Source organism: Camelina sativa, chromosome 5 (assembly GCF_030686135.1).
Source record: "Camelina sativa cultivar CO46 ecotype springtype chromosome 5, ASM3068613v1".
NCBI lineage: Eukaryota > Viridiplantae > Streptophyta > Magnoliopsida > Brassicales > Brassicaceae > Camelina > Camelina sativa.
The window spans coordinates 23568699-23584420 of NC_141884.1; the positions used below are offsets into that span (position 1 = coordinate 23568699).

At 29.9% G+C, this 15722-nt stretch overlaps 1 protein-coding gene and 1 pseudogene across 2 annotated transcripts; both read right to left on the reverse strand.

Annotated features, from left to right (window-relative positions):
- Positions 1–1189: 1189 nt before the first annotated feature.
- On the reverse strand, positions 1190–4754 carry LOC104787252 (receptor-like protein 9b). 2 transcript variants are annotated; one of them, XM_087450663.1, is made up of 6 exons: positions 4337–4754; positions 4056–4211; positions 3846–3914; positions 3608–3682; positions 2464–3468; positions 1190–2369 (listed from the first exon to the last, which is right to left on the reverse strand). In XM_087450663.1, exons 1-6 carry the CDS (start codon positions 4698–4700, stop codon positions 2356–2358), a joined length of 1683 nt encoding a protein of 560 aa, XP_087306789.1. In that variant the 5' UTR covers positions 4701–4754; the 3' UTR covers positions 1190–2355. The 2 variants fall into 2 exon arrangements, with proteins under 2 accessions (XP_087306789.1, XP_010511092.1); XM_010512790.3 differs by having other exon boundaries at positions 1190–3468.
- A 1093-nt stretch (positions 4755–5847) lies between these two features.
- On the reverse strand, positions 5848–15327 carry LOC104789409 (signal recognition particle subunit SRP54 3-like; annotated as a pseudogene).
- Positions 15328–15722: the final 395 nt, after the last annotated feature.

Sequence of the window (15722 nt, forward strand, 5' to 3'; positions counted from 1 at the left end):
GTGAATAAGAAAACACAAAAAAGAGGCAATTTAAATTGCCCAAAAAGAGCTTGTCTAAGCCTTGGGAGGAGGACTCCCGTATCGGTTATCACCCCCTCGTCTCCACCTATCCTCACCTCCACCCTCGTTACACCTTCGTTACTGTCTTGTTCCTCTGTTCGTAAGTGCTCTGTTTCTTGACCCAGAAAACAGAGTTGCTAAACTCCTTACAAAGCTTCCGCCTCTACACTAGAATTACCCTATCAAACTTTTCTAACACACATAGAAATATTGATGCCTCACTCTTCCAACATATATATAATATATAACGTACTGAATTCAAATATCATTGATGCATTCTGAGCACATAATGATCCTGTGTGTGTGGAGGTCTTGTAAATTACGGAATATCAAATTTGACAAATAGTGCATGACAAACTTTGAACTTTCAATAATCTTACAAACTGAAACATCATGACATGTAATTTTAAATAACAGTATTGAAAATTCACCAAAATCAAACATATTTGTAAAAATTGATAAAAGCATCAACGAGGCGAAACCATGCTTGGCGCCAAGGTGAATCAATGCAAAGGAACACAAGAAATATAATCCATGTTACACCGTAGGTGGCAGCAATGCTCCAGAGGAAAACCTACATATCGATTGTTGTTTCACCATCCTCGCTTTGAGATTCAGATTTAAGGAACCCGATAGTGTTGTTATCATCACAATTTCTGTTTATAGCTGATCCACATAAAAAAGGATTACCCATGTAGTTGGTTCCATTGAGCGTAGAGAATTTACTGGTTCATGTGATTCTAATTGGTACTGCAAATCTAAACCCCTTTTTAAAAAAATTTAAATTTGATTCCAAACAATTTGAAAATGATTTTAGACAGGATTAATGTTACATACAGTTCGGAATTAAATCAAAGAAACCTAAAGATTAGGAGATTTTTGTGAAGGTACATCGGAGGTGGTAGCTGCTGGGAACGATGGTTGTGAAAATATGAGTACATGTGAATTCGACATCGTTTAGTTCATATCCTCCTGATAAGTGTAAGGGCTGTCAATTATTTTTGTTGGGTCTGTAACTGGTCTTATTTTGTTAGGCCGAATATAAAAATATAAAAAGAATGGCCTTTAAAAATAAGAGAAGATAAGTGTCAGTTATATAATAAGCCAGATGTCATATTCTAAGCAGAAGTTTAGAAAACCTTCTCTTATTATATAAGATATCTTTAAAAGAGTTGTGCATGAAAAACTTTGAATTTTCAATAACCTTACAAACTGAAACATTATGACATGTAATTTAAAAAACCAGTACTAAAAATTCACCAAATCAAACATATTTGAAAAAATTGATAAAAGCATCAACGAGGTGAAACCATGCTCGGCGCCAAGGTGAATCAATGCAAAGGAACACAAGAAATATGATCCATGTTACACCGTAGGTGGCAGCAAGGCTCCAGAGGAAAACCTCCATATCGATTGTTGTTTCACCATCCTCGTTTTGAGATACAGATTCAAGGAACCCGGTAGTGTTGTTATCATCACAATTTCTGTTTATAGCTGATCCACAGAGAAAAGGATTACCCATGTAGTTGGTTCCATTCAGCGTAGAGAATTTGCCTTGAGTTGGAATGGAGCCTGACAAGTTGTTGTAGGACACAATTAACACAACCATATAGTCCAACTTGGATAGATCTTGAGGTATTCTACCATGCAACACGTTAAATGAAAGATCAACGCTCTCAATGTCAGTTAGATTGGAGAAGCTTTCAGGTATTAAACCTGACAAGGAATTGTGAGACAGATTCATAGAACGTAACTTCTGAAGATCCCCTAGCTCTTTCGGAATTTCACCACTAAGTTCATTACTTGACAAGTCTAATCCAAACATGAAATCAAAACTTCCTCCAGTGTAAGAATCATACCTACTCTTTGATGCAAAATCAACTATGAACTTCAAATAGTCAGTGTAGCCTCGAGAAAACTCACGTGGTAAAACCAACAACCTAGAATACACCTCCACTTCTTCATCATTAAACCCAACTGAATATGTATTACCATCAGTTTCATAGTCAAAGCCCCTTCCAAACGATACATTGTTTAGACATGAAGGTATAGACCCATCCAATTTGTTGTTGGCAAGATCCAAGATTCTAATGCTTCTTAGAGCACATAGATCCTTAGGAATATGACCAGTTAATCTGTTACCTCTTAACAAAAGAGAGATGACATCTTGGTTGTTGAAGAAGCGTGGGATAGTCCCTGATAACTTGTTATTTCGCAGATCGAGTACCAAGACATCTTTTATCAACGTGCTTGGAATTGTTCCAGTGAACTCATTGTCGTGGAGGTACAACAAACTCATATACTGAGCACTGAAATGCATAGGCAAGTTCCCTGAAAACTTGTTTCTAGATAGGTCGAGAATCTTAAGGGTTTCTATGTTAAAAAGGGAGTTTGGTACCGTACCTTCCAAGAAATTATTCGAAACAGAAACATACACCATAGGAAAGTGACCGAACCAACTTGGAAGGACACCTTGGAGATTATTATTCGACAAGTCAAGCACTGATATAGAAGTTAGATTGCTAAATCCACCTGTGATGCCAGTAAATAGATTGTTATTCGCAATCAACACGATCAAGCTCCCGAAGGTTGTTGGTATCGGAAAAAGTTGGCCGTGGAATCTGTTGTATGAAAGCTTCAACGTACCAAGTGAGTCACAACCCATGAGAAAATCCCTTGGTAGACTACCAGATAAGTTATTATGAGATAAGTCCAAAAACTGGAGCATTTTCATCTCACCAAAGGAAGATGGCAAATACCCTTGAAACCCGTTACTTGAGAGATTCAAGTGTATCAGATTTGGAAGCACCTTCCCAATATTCTCAGGAAGCTGTTGAGTAAAATTATTGTTTGAGACATCCAAAATCTGCAAACTGTGATTACCTAGTAGTCTTGGCAACTGAAACATGGAGAAAGAGTTGTCCTGCAAAAGCAAAACCCGAAGTTTTGGATATTGCTCCAAAAACCAAGAGGGGAATGCTCCGGTGATTAGCTTGTTGTTGGAGAGATTAATTACACGCAGATCCTTCTGGTGTCGAAGAAAGCTTGGCATTATTTCCAAGTTACAATTCTGTAACTGTATGACATTCAACTGAAACCACGGCTGCCAGGAGATTTCAGTTTGTACCTGAAGCAAACTAGACCTTGATGAAAGTTTAAACACCTTGAGCTTTGAGAGGTTGGCTAGTAGCTCGAAAGAGAAAAAACCCTCAAAGTCATTATCTGAGAGAGATAAGTACTCAATAGATTCGAGATTCCTTATAAGAGATGGAACCGTCCCATGAAACTGGTTTGAAGAAATATCAAGAACTTGGAGTTTGGTCAAGTTACCAAAACAGTTAGGAAATGGACCTGTAAATTTGTTTTGACTCAGATCAAGCTCCAGTAAATTTTTCAATTGACAAAGTCCTGTAAGAATCAAATGCAAATGCATAAGAAGATGAAAACATTTACCTTCTTCAAATAAATATAGTTAATACCCAGCTCATCATGCACAGAAAACAATCTACAGCTAGCTATCTAAATAATTAGATTATACTAAAGTTACCTTTCTTTTCCAATGATCCAGAAAATTCGTTATCGCTCAAGTCCAAGCCTTGAAGGTTACGAAAATTCGCCAAATCTGTGGTAGGGTAAAGAGATATGAAAAGAGAACTTAACTTGTGTCCAAGTTTTTTTTTTTTTTGGTAACAAGTGGTAGGGTAAGGTCCTAGCTAGCTAGATCTATATTTTTCGATCTATATATGAAGATAATGAGAGGTAAAGAAAAAGATTGCTAGATTTACCTGGTACTGGGCCAACGAACTTGTTCTCACTTAGATCTAGCAGTTCAAGATTTCTCAAGTTTTTCAGTTCTGCACGATAACGTTTCTGAAGTTTAAAACAAGAATAGAGATCAACAGGAAATATCTTCCAAACTAATAATATCGGTCTGTAATAAGTACTCAATAGACCTTGACATTTTGACTCAGTAAAACACCGGAAAGTGGGCATACCTTTGATTGGAAAAGTACCTTCCATAAAGTTTCCATGAAGAATCAAAGTTTTAAGCGAAGAAGCCGTACTTAGAAAGGGTAAGATACTATTATTAACGCCGTTGTTACTTAAATCAAGTATCTCAAGACTTTTCAATCTCCCGAGGCTTTTATAACCTGCAAATCAAAAACCAATGATGTTAAATTGACAATGAACTACGGCTTATACATATGTTTAAAACCTGTGTAAATACTAAATAGACGGAAAAGTTGGTAAGAGACGGAAGTGAATGATAACATACCATTTATATCATCGAACCAGCCTTGACACCCTAAATTACTTAAATTTAGAGTTTGTAATTCTTCAAAGGGATAGAACAAGGAAAGATTTAGTAGTGATGATGATGAATTGTTTGTTTCAATCAAAGTGAGGCTGATCACATGCCCGCTGATAAGATCACACTTGACTCCTTCCCATCTGCAACAATCGCTACTTGTGTTGTCGTTAGGCCAATCATAAAGATACTCAGATATGTTGAGGTATGCCTTGAGCTCCATCAATCCTTTCCTTTCGCTTTCGATGCAACCTCTGTACCCATGTACGTGCAGTGATACCATCATCATCACCACCACCATCATGAGACCTGCTGGGGAGAACATAAACATTGACAATCTCTTATTTGACAGTATAACTCTTTCCAAAATTAAAATTAATTTCCCGTTGGCAAAGAATATATTATTGATGGCATTATTTGTAAAGACTTTTCCCGACGACTTTGACTTTACTGATGAGTCTTTGGCTAAAGAGTTTGACTTCTTTTTTGGATTCAATGGGATATTTCTTAAATTGTGCTTGACGACCCTGTCTTTAAATAGACAAAAGTCAACTCTATACCCAAACTGAAGAGGGACCAACTTGGAACCGTTCCTTTTCACTTAAATATGTTAAACTGTTTTTTTCTTGTCATCTTATTAATAAGCAAAAAAACAGAGTACAATACCAAAATGCACAAAACATACATATGGCGGGTTGGCTTATTATCCCGATGTTCGACTATATAATATAAACAACTCAGAATTCCGATACAAATGCTTAATAGATTTACCGATTTTAGCATGGAAATTGAAAAATATTCGACCCTAAACAAACTAGACGTAGAGTGTCACTACCAGTCAACCCAAATTACCGCTATACGTATCGAAAAGCACATTAAGCATAATTTGTTCACTTTGTCGACCTGACCACCTAAGACGTCGGGACCGTGTACCGTCGCCTATCAGATTCATTGCGAATCTTCATCTCAATCTCCATAAATCCCTTGGCCTTCATCTTATACGTTTTAATCATTTGCAGAACTTGTCTCACATCTACTTTGATGCTTCAGCTATCTCCATCATCCGTTCCAAGCTCATTTGCTTTACCTTGTTTGGTTTATCAAGCTTTGCCAAACACAACGAATATTACTCAACTGAAAGAAAAAAAACAAAAAAACAAAGCGCTGATCGACAATAACTTTTTATACCTTCATCTGTCATGGAATCCATTATTTTCGTGTACCGCCTAAACTTCTCGAGGTCTAGCTTCGAATAGCCAGATGGAACATGGCGAAAAAACAACTACAGAGAATATGGAAGAAGCTTACATGTTAGAGTGTCTTGTATTTCGGTATAACAAAAAAACAAGAGTTGGCTGAGAGAGATGAAAGTACCTTTCTCTCCAATCCTGATTCTCGCCTATAATGGTTATACATTAGTCTCAAAGTATATTGCAGGGGTTTATCCCATGGGCTGTCTACAAAAAAAAGTGGACCAATCATGAGTGTCCAAACTCATAAAATGATAATCCAAGCAAAGAAAAGGCTAGGAGAGTAAAGAATTTCCTAATCCAAGAGACGCCTGACAAAAGGTTTAGCTTCAAATGCTTCAAACTCCTCACTCTTCTCTCCCGTTTTAGTTAATATTATGGGACACTTTGCTGCTGCAACACTTGAAAACAAGAGAAAAATATATCAGATGAAGCACTTGACGAAAATGAAAAGAACAAAACTTGTATAATGCTTATTAATTTACGCGCTGATAGCACCACATGCTTTAGAGTTGCCGTGTATATTAGTAATAATGATAACTCCAGGAGTGAAACTTTGCTTGAATGCTTGAGAACAAGATCTGGATTCTGTATAGACCAAAAAGCCTATGTTAACTAGGGCTAAGAGCATCATTAGCGGGAGAATGGTTCACGTCGCTCAAAAAAAAAAAAAAATTTAATATATCTTATATAATATGAGAAGGTTTTTTCCAACTTTGTCTGGCAATGCGATACTTGACGCTCTATATTTGTGACACATATCTCTCTCACTAATTAATCTTAAATTATATAGTTTTTATATACTTTTTTTTTTATTTATATATTATATGGTGGATAGTTTGCTTTAAAAAATAAAATTTACATTGTTACAAAAATATATTTCTTCCAACTTTTTAGTTTTAACATATAATATCAATACAAAAAAACTTGAAAGTGTTGCTCTCCTCTTCTGACACATCAACCTCAACTTTGAAGTTGGTGTTGACACATCAATTAAAACAATTAACCAATCAAAATATAAGGATTAATACAACTCATCATATACTACCAATAGAAATTGAATTATGTTCCACGTGTACTATGTTTCTCACATATGTTTGTTTACAATGCTATTTTAATTAAAACATATCAATGTCCAATGATTAAGTCTAATGATTAAGGGATATCGCACATATAGCCCTTCCCACTGGGCCCAAATAAATTATATAAACTGATATGACGTCGTTTAACAGTTAGCAGCCTAACATACAACCAATTTATATGAATACTAGACTAGAGCATGGGTTGAAATTTATTTTATTTATATTGTAATTTTTATATAAAATATAATTTATGTGATTTTTTTTTAAAGTTTTTTTTGAATAAAACATTATGCAGTAACATATGATGGCTTGAAAAAAATACACATATTTTGTAAGTTTTATATTGTTAATGATTCCAGATAAGTACCCATGCTATAACATTGGTTAAATTTTATTTTTTACTAAATTTTGTATATTTTATATTTTAAAATAAAATTTTAATATATTGATTAGTTTATTTATGTGAAGTTATTTCAACAATGTATATTCTACATCATGACTTGAAAGACATTATAAGACATAATTTTGTAAATTTGGTTTCTAAAAAGCAAGTTATTATATTATGAGTAATTTAATATATATATTGTTATACTTTTTGTTTTAATATACTTGGTTTCTTGAAATTTTTTCATATTATAGTGACATATTATTGACATTGCTATAATAAATCAATTTAGAGGATTTATAGTTTCTAACTTTTATATCAAGTTTCAATATTTTAGAAATATTTCATAATAAATTATTTAAAGTTTATAATATTATATAAAATTATGAAATTCAACAAAAAAATATGAAATTGTTTTAAAAATTCAAATTTTGACCCGTTACTCAGTAAATTTTTAATTCAATAGAAATTATGTTTAAAAAATAATATTACTAAAGCTTGAATATTTTATAGATTAAACAATTTATATTTGTTTTTAAAAATTCAACCTATGGTATATCCAAAATAAAACTATTTTTAATTATAATAAATAATATGATAATTTATTTGTTAGATATTAAAATTTTTTGATATGAATGAATAATTTAATAAAGAAAATTAATATGGTAAGTTAGATGATATCAGATGATTCTTTAGAATATTCTCTTTAAGATTTTTGGAAATATATTAAAGTTGCACCCACTAATTAACTTGTAACCAATTAATCTATAACCTATTTGTAACAAACTTATTAAAATTATATAGTCTACAAAACAATGTTGTGTACTTCCGTTTTATTATAAAGGGGATCTTCATTGCTTTCCACGATTTACCGATTTATGAGTGAAATATTTCTAAAATGAGGTAGACTTACTCTAAAAATTTTATTTTCTTTTGCGGGTTGGTTAAGGAATTTTCTCTTCTAAATAATACTTTTAACCCAAATTAAAAAATATTCACAATCAATTAAAGACAAAATCAATATTAACATATATTTTTTCAAGTTCTTATATAATCTCAAATAATTAAAAGAAAAAGACATAATAAACCTAAATAAAAAGATTATCCCCTTATAGCAGCTGCCTCTTTCTATTTTTTTTTTAATTCAAATTCCATCGAGTTAAGCAAAAGCCGAGACTGTGGATCATGTAGAAAATAAAATGTGCTGCCATCTTCGAATCTAAGACTTTTTTATGAGTTTTTTTTTCTGATTTATCTTTGTGTTCGTGGTTTTGGGTAGAAGAGAAGTTTTACGTTTTCCCGATTGAATCTCGTTACGAATTCGGTATTCGCCTTGATTCGATGGTAGAAGAGAAATTTGACACTTTTGGAGTATTTCTTTCTTAGGTGATTGAAGATTATTAATAAAGTTGGCAACTTTATAATGTAAACAAGTTCTGGCTTGTGAACATTGTCCAAATTAGTATGGAACTATAGGATTTAGCTCAATGGTGTTTGTTTTAGATCTATTACTGAGTTATTTTATGAACTAAACTGCAGTTTGATATCGAATTGAATATGTGAGCTCATATTCATGACATAGTTGCTTTTGTTTTGCTTTATCTCAAATTAAGTTTTTGGAAGATTTATTTTCGAGATTGCAGTTTAAAAATGCTAAACCAATGTAATAAATTATGCTTCATAATAATTTTTAACCATAGAAAAACACTATACCGTAGAACCTCTATAAATCAATACTCTTTAAATTAATATTCGCTATAAATTAATAATTTTTTCTGGTCTCAAGTTGGGCCGGTGCAAAATATGACACAATTCGATAAAATAATAAGATAATACTTTTTTAAAAAATCCTATTTTAAAATATGGTCCCATAAATATAAAAAATTAATAATGATGTAAACTAAGTACATATATATATATATATATATCTAATAAAATTTTATGAAATACTTTTTTGCCTATTTTTGAATTTGTATTTTTATTAGAACTCATCTATAATCTTTCTAATTGCATCAAAAACTTTTTGTATTATTTTCTTAAATTGCATCCCAAAATTGTGGCGCTAACTAGACGCAATAGTAAATTCTTTATGTGTAATTGGTTCTAAAAATAGAGTAATATCTTCTTGGACTTTATCACGAAGGATATGAAAAATAATTTCTTCTAAACTCTAAACTTCTAAACATTTATTATTTTCACCTGTATGATCTAATAAACTATTGACATTCATCATATTATGATAGCCAAAATTATAAATTTAGAAAATTCTATAAAGTGTGAATTATAACAAAGTATCTTATTTCTAATAGAGAATGTTCAAAACTATGAAAATAAAATAAAATCTCTTCATAAATTAATATTTTATTAATTTGATAAATTAATAATTATTAATTTATCGACACATTAAAACCTCTATAAATTAATAAAATTTCATGGTCCCGACCTTATTAATTTATAGAGGTTTTACTGTATAACAATTATGTCATTAAATTTGTATAAACTACAAAAAGTACATTACAAATTCAAAGTATATTAATAATATATCTCCCACTAAAGGTAAAGAAAATAAAACAGAACTTACATTAGGGTTAGTTAGGCTATTTATACATTTAAGTATTTAAGTCTATCTGATTTAAATGTAAATATTAATAAGTCATCTTAAATTTGAGATTTCTCTATTTTTAATTTATTAATGCATTTTCTGTCTTATCATTGTATAAACCATAGTTTTTACTGTTAATCAATTTTTAAAAAAAAATATATTTTCAATAATTTAATATATCTAAAAATAGTTATAAAAAATATCCTGCGGCATAGCGCGGGTCTAACCTAGTATTTTCTAATGAAAGCATATACCATATAACTTTTAAAAAAAGCTACTGATCAAACAATTTAAAACAAAAAAAGTTTTCATACTTTTAAAGTAAAAATTGAAACCAAGTTCAATTATGATAGACTAATTTAAAAATATAGAATATGTACTAATATATTTTAAAAATCACATTGTATTCAATAATCATATATATTGTATTAAAGACAAAACTTAAATAAAATTAAATAGAAGGTTTTTTCCAACTTTGCCTGCCAATGCGACACTTGGCGCTCTATATTTGTGACACATCTCTCTCTCATTAATTAATCTTAAATTAAATAGTTTTTATATACTTTTTTTTATTTATATCTTATATGGTGGATAGTTTGCTTTAAAAATAAAATTCACATTGTTACAAAAATATATTTCTTCCAACTTTTTAGTTTTAACATATAATATATTTTCTAATGAAAGCATATACCATATAACTTAAAAAAAAAAGCTACTGATCAAACAATTTAAAACAAAAGAAGTTTTCATACTTTAAAAGTAAAAATTGAAACCAAGTTCAATTATGATAGACTAATTTAAATATATAGAATATGTACTAATATATTTTAAAAATCAAATTGTATTCAATAATCATATATATTGTATTAAAGACAAAACTTAAATAAAATTAAATAGAAGGTTTTTTCCAACTTTGCCTGCCAATGCGACACTTGGCGCTCTATATTTGTGACACATCTCTCTCTCATTAATTAATCTTAAATTAAATAGTTTTTATATACTTTTTTTTATTTATATCTTATATGGTGGATAGTTTGCTTTAAAAATAAAATTCACATTGTTACAAAAATATATTTCTTCCAACTTTTTAGTTTTAACATATAATATATTTTCTAATGAAAGCATATACCATATAACTTTTAAAAAAAAAGCTACTGATCAAACAATTTAAAACAAAAGAAGTTTTCATACTTTAAAAGTAAAAATTGAAACCAAGTTCAATTATGATAGACTAATTTAAATATATAGAATATGTAATAATATATTTTAAAAATCACATTGTATTTAATAATCATATATATTGCATTAAAGACAAAACTCAAATAAAATTAAATAGAAGGTTTTTTCCAACTTTGCCTGCCAATGCGACACTTGACGCTCTATATTTGTGACACATGTCTCTCTCACTAATTAATCTTAAATTAAATAGCTTTTATATACTTTTTTTTATTTATATTCAATAATCATATATATTGTATTAAAGACAAAACTCAAATAAAATTAAATTGTATTTAATATTCTATAAGTTACCGTTTGACTATTTTTAAAATGTATGTATTAAAAGAAAATAAAAATATCATAATGGTATCATAACATAACCTTTAGTTTTAACATATAATATATTTCATAATGAAGCATATACCATATAACCTAAAAATAAAACTACTGATCAAACAAATTACAACAAAAATTTTTTAATACTTTTAAAATAAAAATTGAAGCCAAATTAATTTATGACAGAATAATTTAAAAATATTTATATGTTATAATATATCTAAAAAATCACATTGTATCCAGATAAAATTAATTATATTTAATATTCTATAAGTTACATTTTCACTCTCTTTAAAAAATATGTACTAAAAGAAAATAAAAATAACATAATTGCTTAATCACCCCATGAAATAATAGAAAACAATAGTTTACAAAACAATTTAATGGTAATTATAGTATTGATTTTTAAATGATTAAAAAATAGAGATAATATATCGAATCTAAAAAACATTAAATTTGACACACTTTTCTTTTCATGAATTTTATTCAAAATTTAATGCGAGATATAGTATAAGATATTTCATAAATTTTTATGACTTGAGCCATATTTTAATATGCATTATTCCAATTTTTTTATATTAAGGGTGATTACAAGATTAGAGAGTAAACACTTGAGCATATGATAAATCGAGAGTACACTTATTAATTATTCAAAATAATCATTGGTGATTCTTCTGTTACCTTGTAAAACATATTGTCTAGATTCATAATCTCATTAGTATAGTACAAAATTCAGGTTTTATAATTCATTTATTGATTGGATGAATTTGAGTCGGTCTGATTTTTTTTCTCACATATCTTATTTTAAAATCATCAAAATCTGATGGAAAATTCAACATATATATATTATAAGTTTAAGTATAGTTAATTAAAATAAACATTTAGATGTAAGTTAAAATAAATTAGAAATGAAGTTATGTCAGAAAAATAAATGGAATATATGTATTGTTGATATCAATTTTTCTGATTTTGTCTTCCCTTCCATGATCATAGAAGTATAACACATAATTGACATGTTGGAGAGTTCATTTTTTGACAATTAAAACAACATAATGAATAAGAATAGAGACAAGGACAGAGAAATAACCCATCATCATAGAAGTATAACACATTTTAAGCATTCATTTAGAGTTACTAATTCACAAGATGTTAGGAGGCTAACTGAAGAAAATCAAACCGTAGCAACATATTGTGGAGTCAAAAAGAAAATCAAATATTAAGATTGAGTTAAAGAATATATAAAGTTGTAAAATCACTCGCAAAAAGATAAATATTTGTTAATTATTTTTCTTTACGATTAAGACTAAAACATAATTTTTATTTATTTATTTTCATGTTTACTGAGTTTCGATAATAATTTCATGTTTGTAAACTATTTTCAATACTCAATTTTTGTTTCGAATGTCTAATATATGGTCTCTACAAAAACCTTATGTGTAATAAGACTATCTCCAAAATATATTCTATTTTTTACTCTAAAATAGAGCATAGTTTTTTCAATGTATCAATCTATTGTATACTCTAAAATAGAGTAAGTGTAAAAAATTAAAGTTGCATATAGAGTAATCCTACCATTTATTCTATTTAGAGTAAGATATTGAGTAGGGTTAGAGCAAATGTTACTCTATAACAGAGTATTGACTTTAAAATAGAGTGGGGTTGAAGATGCTCTAAGAACCTACCAATTTATCACAAAAAATAAAATCCAAAACAATAAAATTTTGAGGGATTTAATTACGTCAATCAAAATTTTTTTTGATATATTTTATTTATTTTATTTTGTGTCCAAACATTAAGAACCATATATATAAAGCCTTCATAATAAAGGAACACATATTAAACATTTTTTTTTAAAAAGTCATAGAAAAAAAACATTTCAAAAATATATTTAATAAAATAAAATAAAATATATCTCGCGCGATGCGCGAGCCTATTTCTAGTAACTAATAAGAAATCGACAGGTGTAGAAAAATGTTGAGAACCGTTTCTTTTCCAGGCACTTTGAGCAACGTTCTCTATAGTTTATAATAAGAGAATTTGTGGGGGAAGGAACCACCAGTAATGATGGTCTAACCATCTCTTCGACAAAACTAAATAAAAAATAGAAGAACAAAACAGACCATTGATTGGGATAATAGGTCTCTTCAAACAATGTGGAATACTGTTGATGCCAGTGACTGGTGTTTACAATTATAAGGTCACGCTTGTCGTTCTTGAACTTTGCAATTCCTTTAGCAGCAAGTTCAGCAGGATCTGCCGTGTAACTTAAAATAAACCAAGCAACCAAATTAGATCTCGATCAGAAATACTAAATAAACTAGATTAGGACCCGCGGTACACCGCAGGCAAAATTATTTATAATTAAAATATTTAAATTATAAGTTGTATTTGTTAGTTAAATATGTTATAATTATATAATAATTGTTAAATAAACCATATAATACCATCATATAATTTATTTTTTTACATAATATTTATTTAATCAATTTAATTAGATATGTCTATTCTTTTATATAAGAGTGTTAACAAAATAATGAAATGATGTTTTACCCGTGTAACATCGAATTAATGATATTTTTTAATTTGTATAAATATCGATAAAAACCCGTCCCGCTATATAACCCCGTCCCGAGATATTTTAACTCACACTATATCATCTTAATTTTTAATATTTATTGTGTATTTATGGTATAATATTTATCATATTTAAATTTTTAAAAGTTTTAAATATTTTTCATATTTAACCTTTTAAAAATATTTTTTTTTTGTCAATCATTGAGCCACAACAGGTCGGTCCATTAGCCTAATCCCTACATTCGTAGGGAGCGGGACTCGATCCCTGGTGTGATGGTACCTTGTGCATTAAGGACTTATCTTTGGCCACTGCACTAAGGTCACTTCACACCTTTTAAAAATCTTTAAAATAAAGAACCGGAATAAACCAAATAAAAGTTTTTAAAGTTTGAATACCTGATAAATCAAGGTTTCTACTCATTTGTATTCAGAATCATTTTGGTCTCTTTTATAGTATGACTCTAAACCATTGCCCAATTTTTTTAGACGATGTGGGATATTGTACCCGTATTTTTTATTCATCTATTGAGCAATATATGTTGGTTTTTAAAATTTTGTATTACAGCAGGAAGAATTTATAATTTTTATTAACTAAATATATTATAAAATAATTCAAGATAATTTAAATATAAATTCAAAAAAAAATGAAAAGAAATCATATATTTATGTTTGAATGAGGTAGAAATATTTCCTTATTTTTTAAATCTTACCTATAATTAATTTTAAAATTTTGGTAACTAATATTAAAGTCAGTACATTAAATTTAAAAACTTTCCAAAAAGTATTTTTGAGCAAATACTGCTGCAAAAATACTAGTATAGATAAAGAGAGAATTTGATTGTTCTGTTATGTGGTACCTTCCGTAAACTGGAACCTCATCTTTGGCAGCCTTGTTGAGCCGGACAAAAGCATTGGTGCTGAAAGTATCAGCACAGACTAAAGCTGGCCTGAATCCCTTCTTTCTGTGGTAACGAGCATACTTGGCACACGTTTTGGTCTTTCCAACACCTACACCCAAATCAATAACACCATATTATAATACGTTACGTTTACTCAAAGTCTCAAAAACTAAAAAAAAAAAAAACACAGAACCTCGTAATCCGATGAACATGACTATGCTAGATTCACGCTTTACCAGAAAGAGTGCAGATTTTCCCGGATCAAGCTTACTAACGAGCTCAGTTAAGATAATCTGAAGCGGTGGTTATGATAAGTTAGTTAAATCAAGAAATCAAACCCTTACGGATGAGCACATATTAATAACAAAAGAATCAATCTTCATCACCTCGTAGATTTGTTTGCCTTTGTTGGACGCGGCAGGGAGATTGATAATTTCCTGGCATTTTCTCTCCACCACAGTCACAGCCACTCTAGGAAAATTTGCGTCAAGCAGAGTGCATGCATGTGATATCGTTCAAGCAACTATTAAGCATCGTCTCATCCATCTTGCTTGTTTCACGCATCTCTTCAAATGACCGGCTTAGCCGACCTCTCAGTTCCGCCAACGCCATCGAGCAAATTAAATTAGTGAGATTCGGTCTCGATTTATCAAGTTAGGGTTTTGGTTTTGCTCGAATACATAAATACGTCTCGACAGGATTGGCCCAAGTGTCGCTGGTAAGTCTTGTACTTGCGGTCATTTTTTTTTTATTATTCCTTACGTTACGTGCATCCACACTCTCCGATCTTAAATTGTACCATTACTTTCAGATTTGTTATTGTCCTAAAAGTGTTTAAGAAATTGTTCTAGGCGTCTATACGCTTGGCAGACTTTATACCCGCGTACATGGTTTGATATAGTTACGCGACTTCTGAGTTCTGATATAGGAATTATGTATCAAAACAATCTGATTGTGGAATCCCTTTGATCACTAGATTTAATTACCATAAAAGATGGTTTTTGATG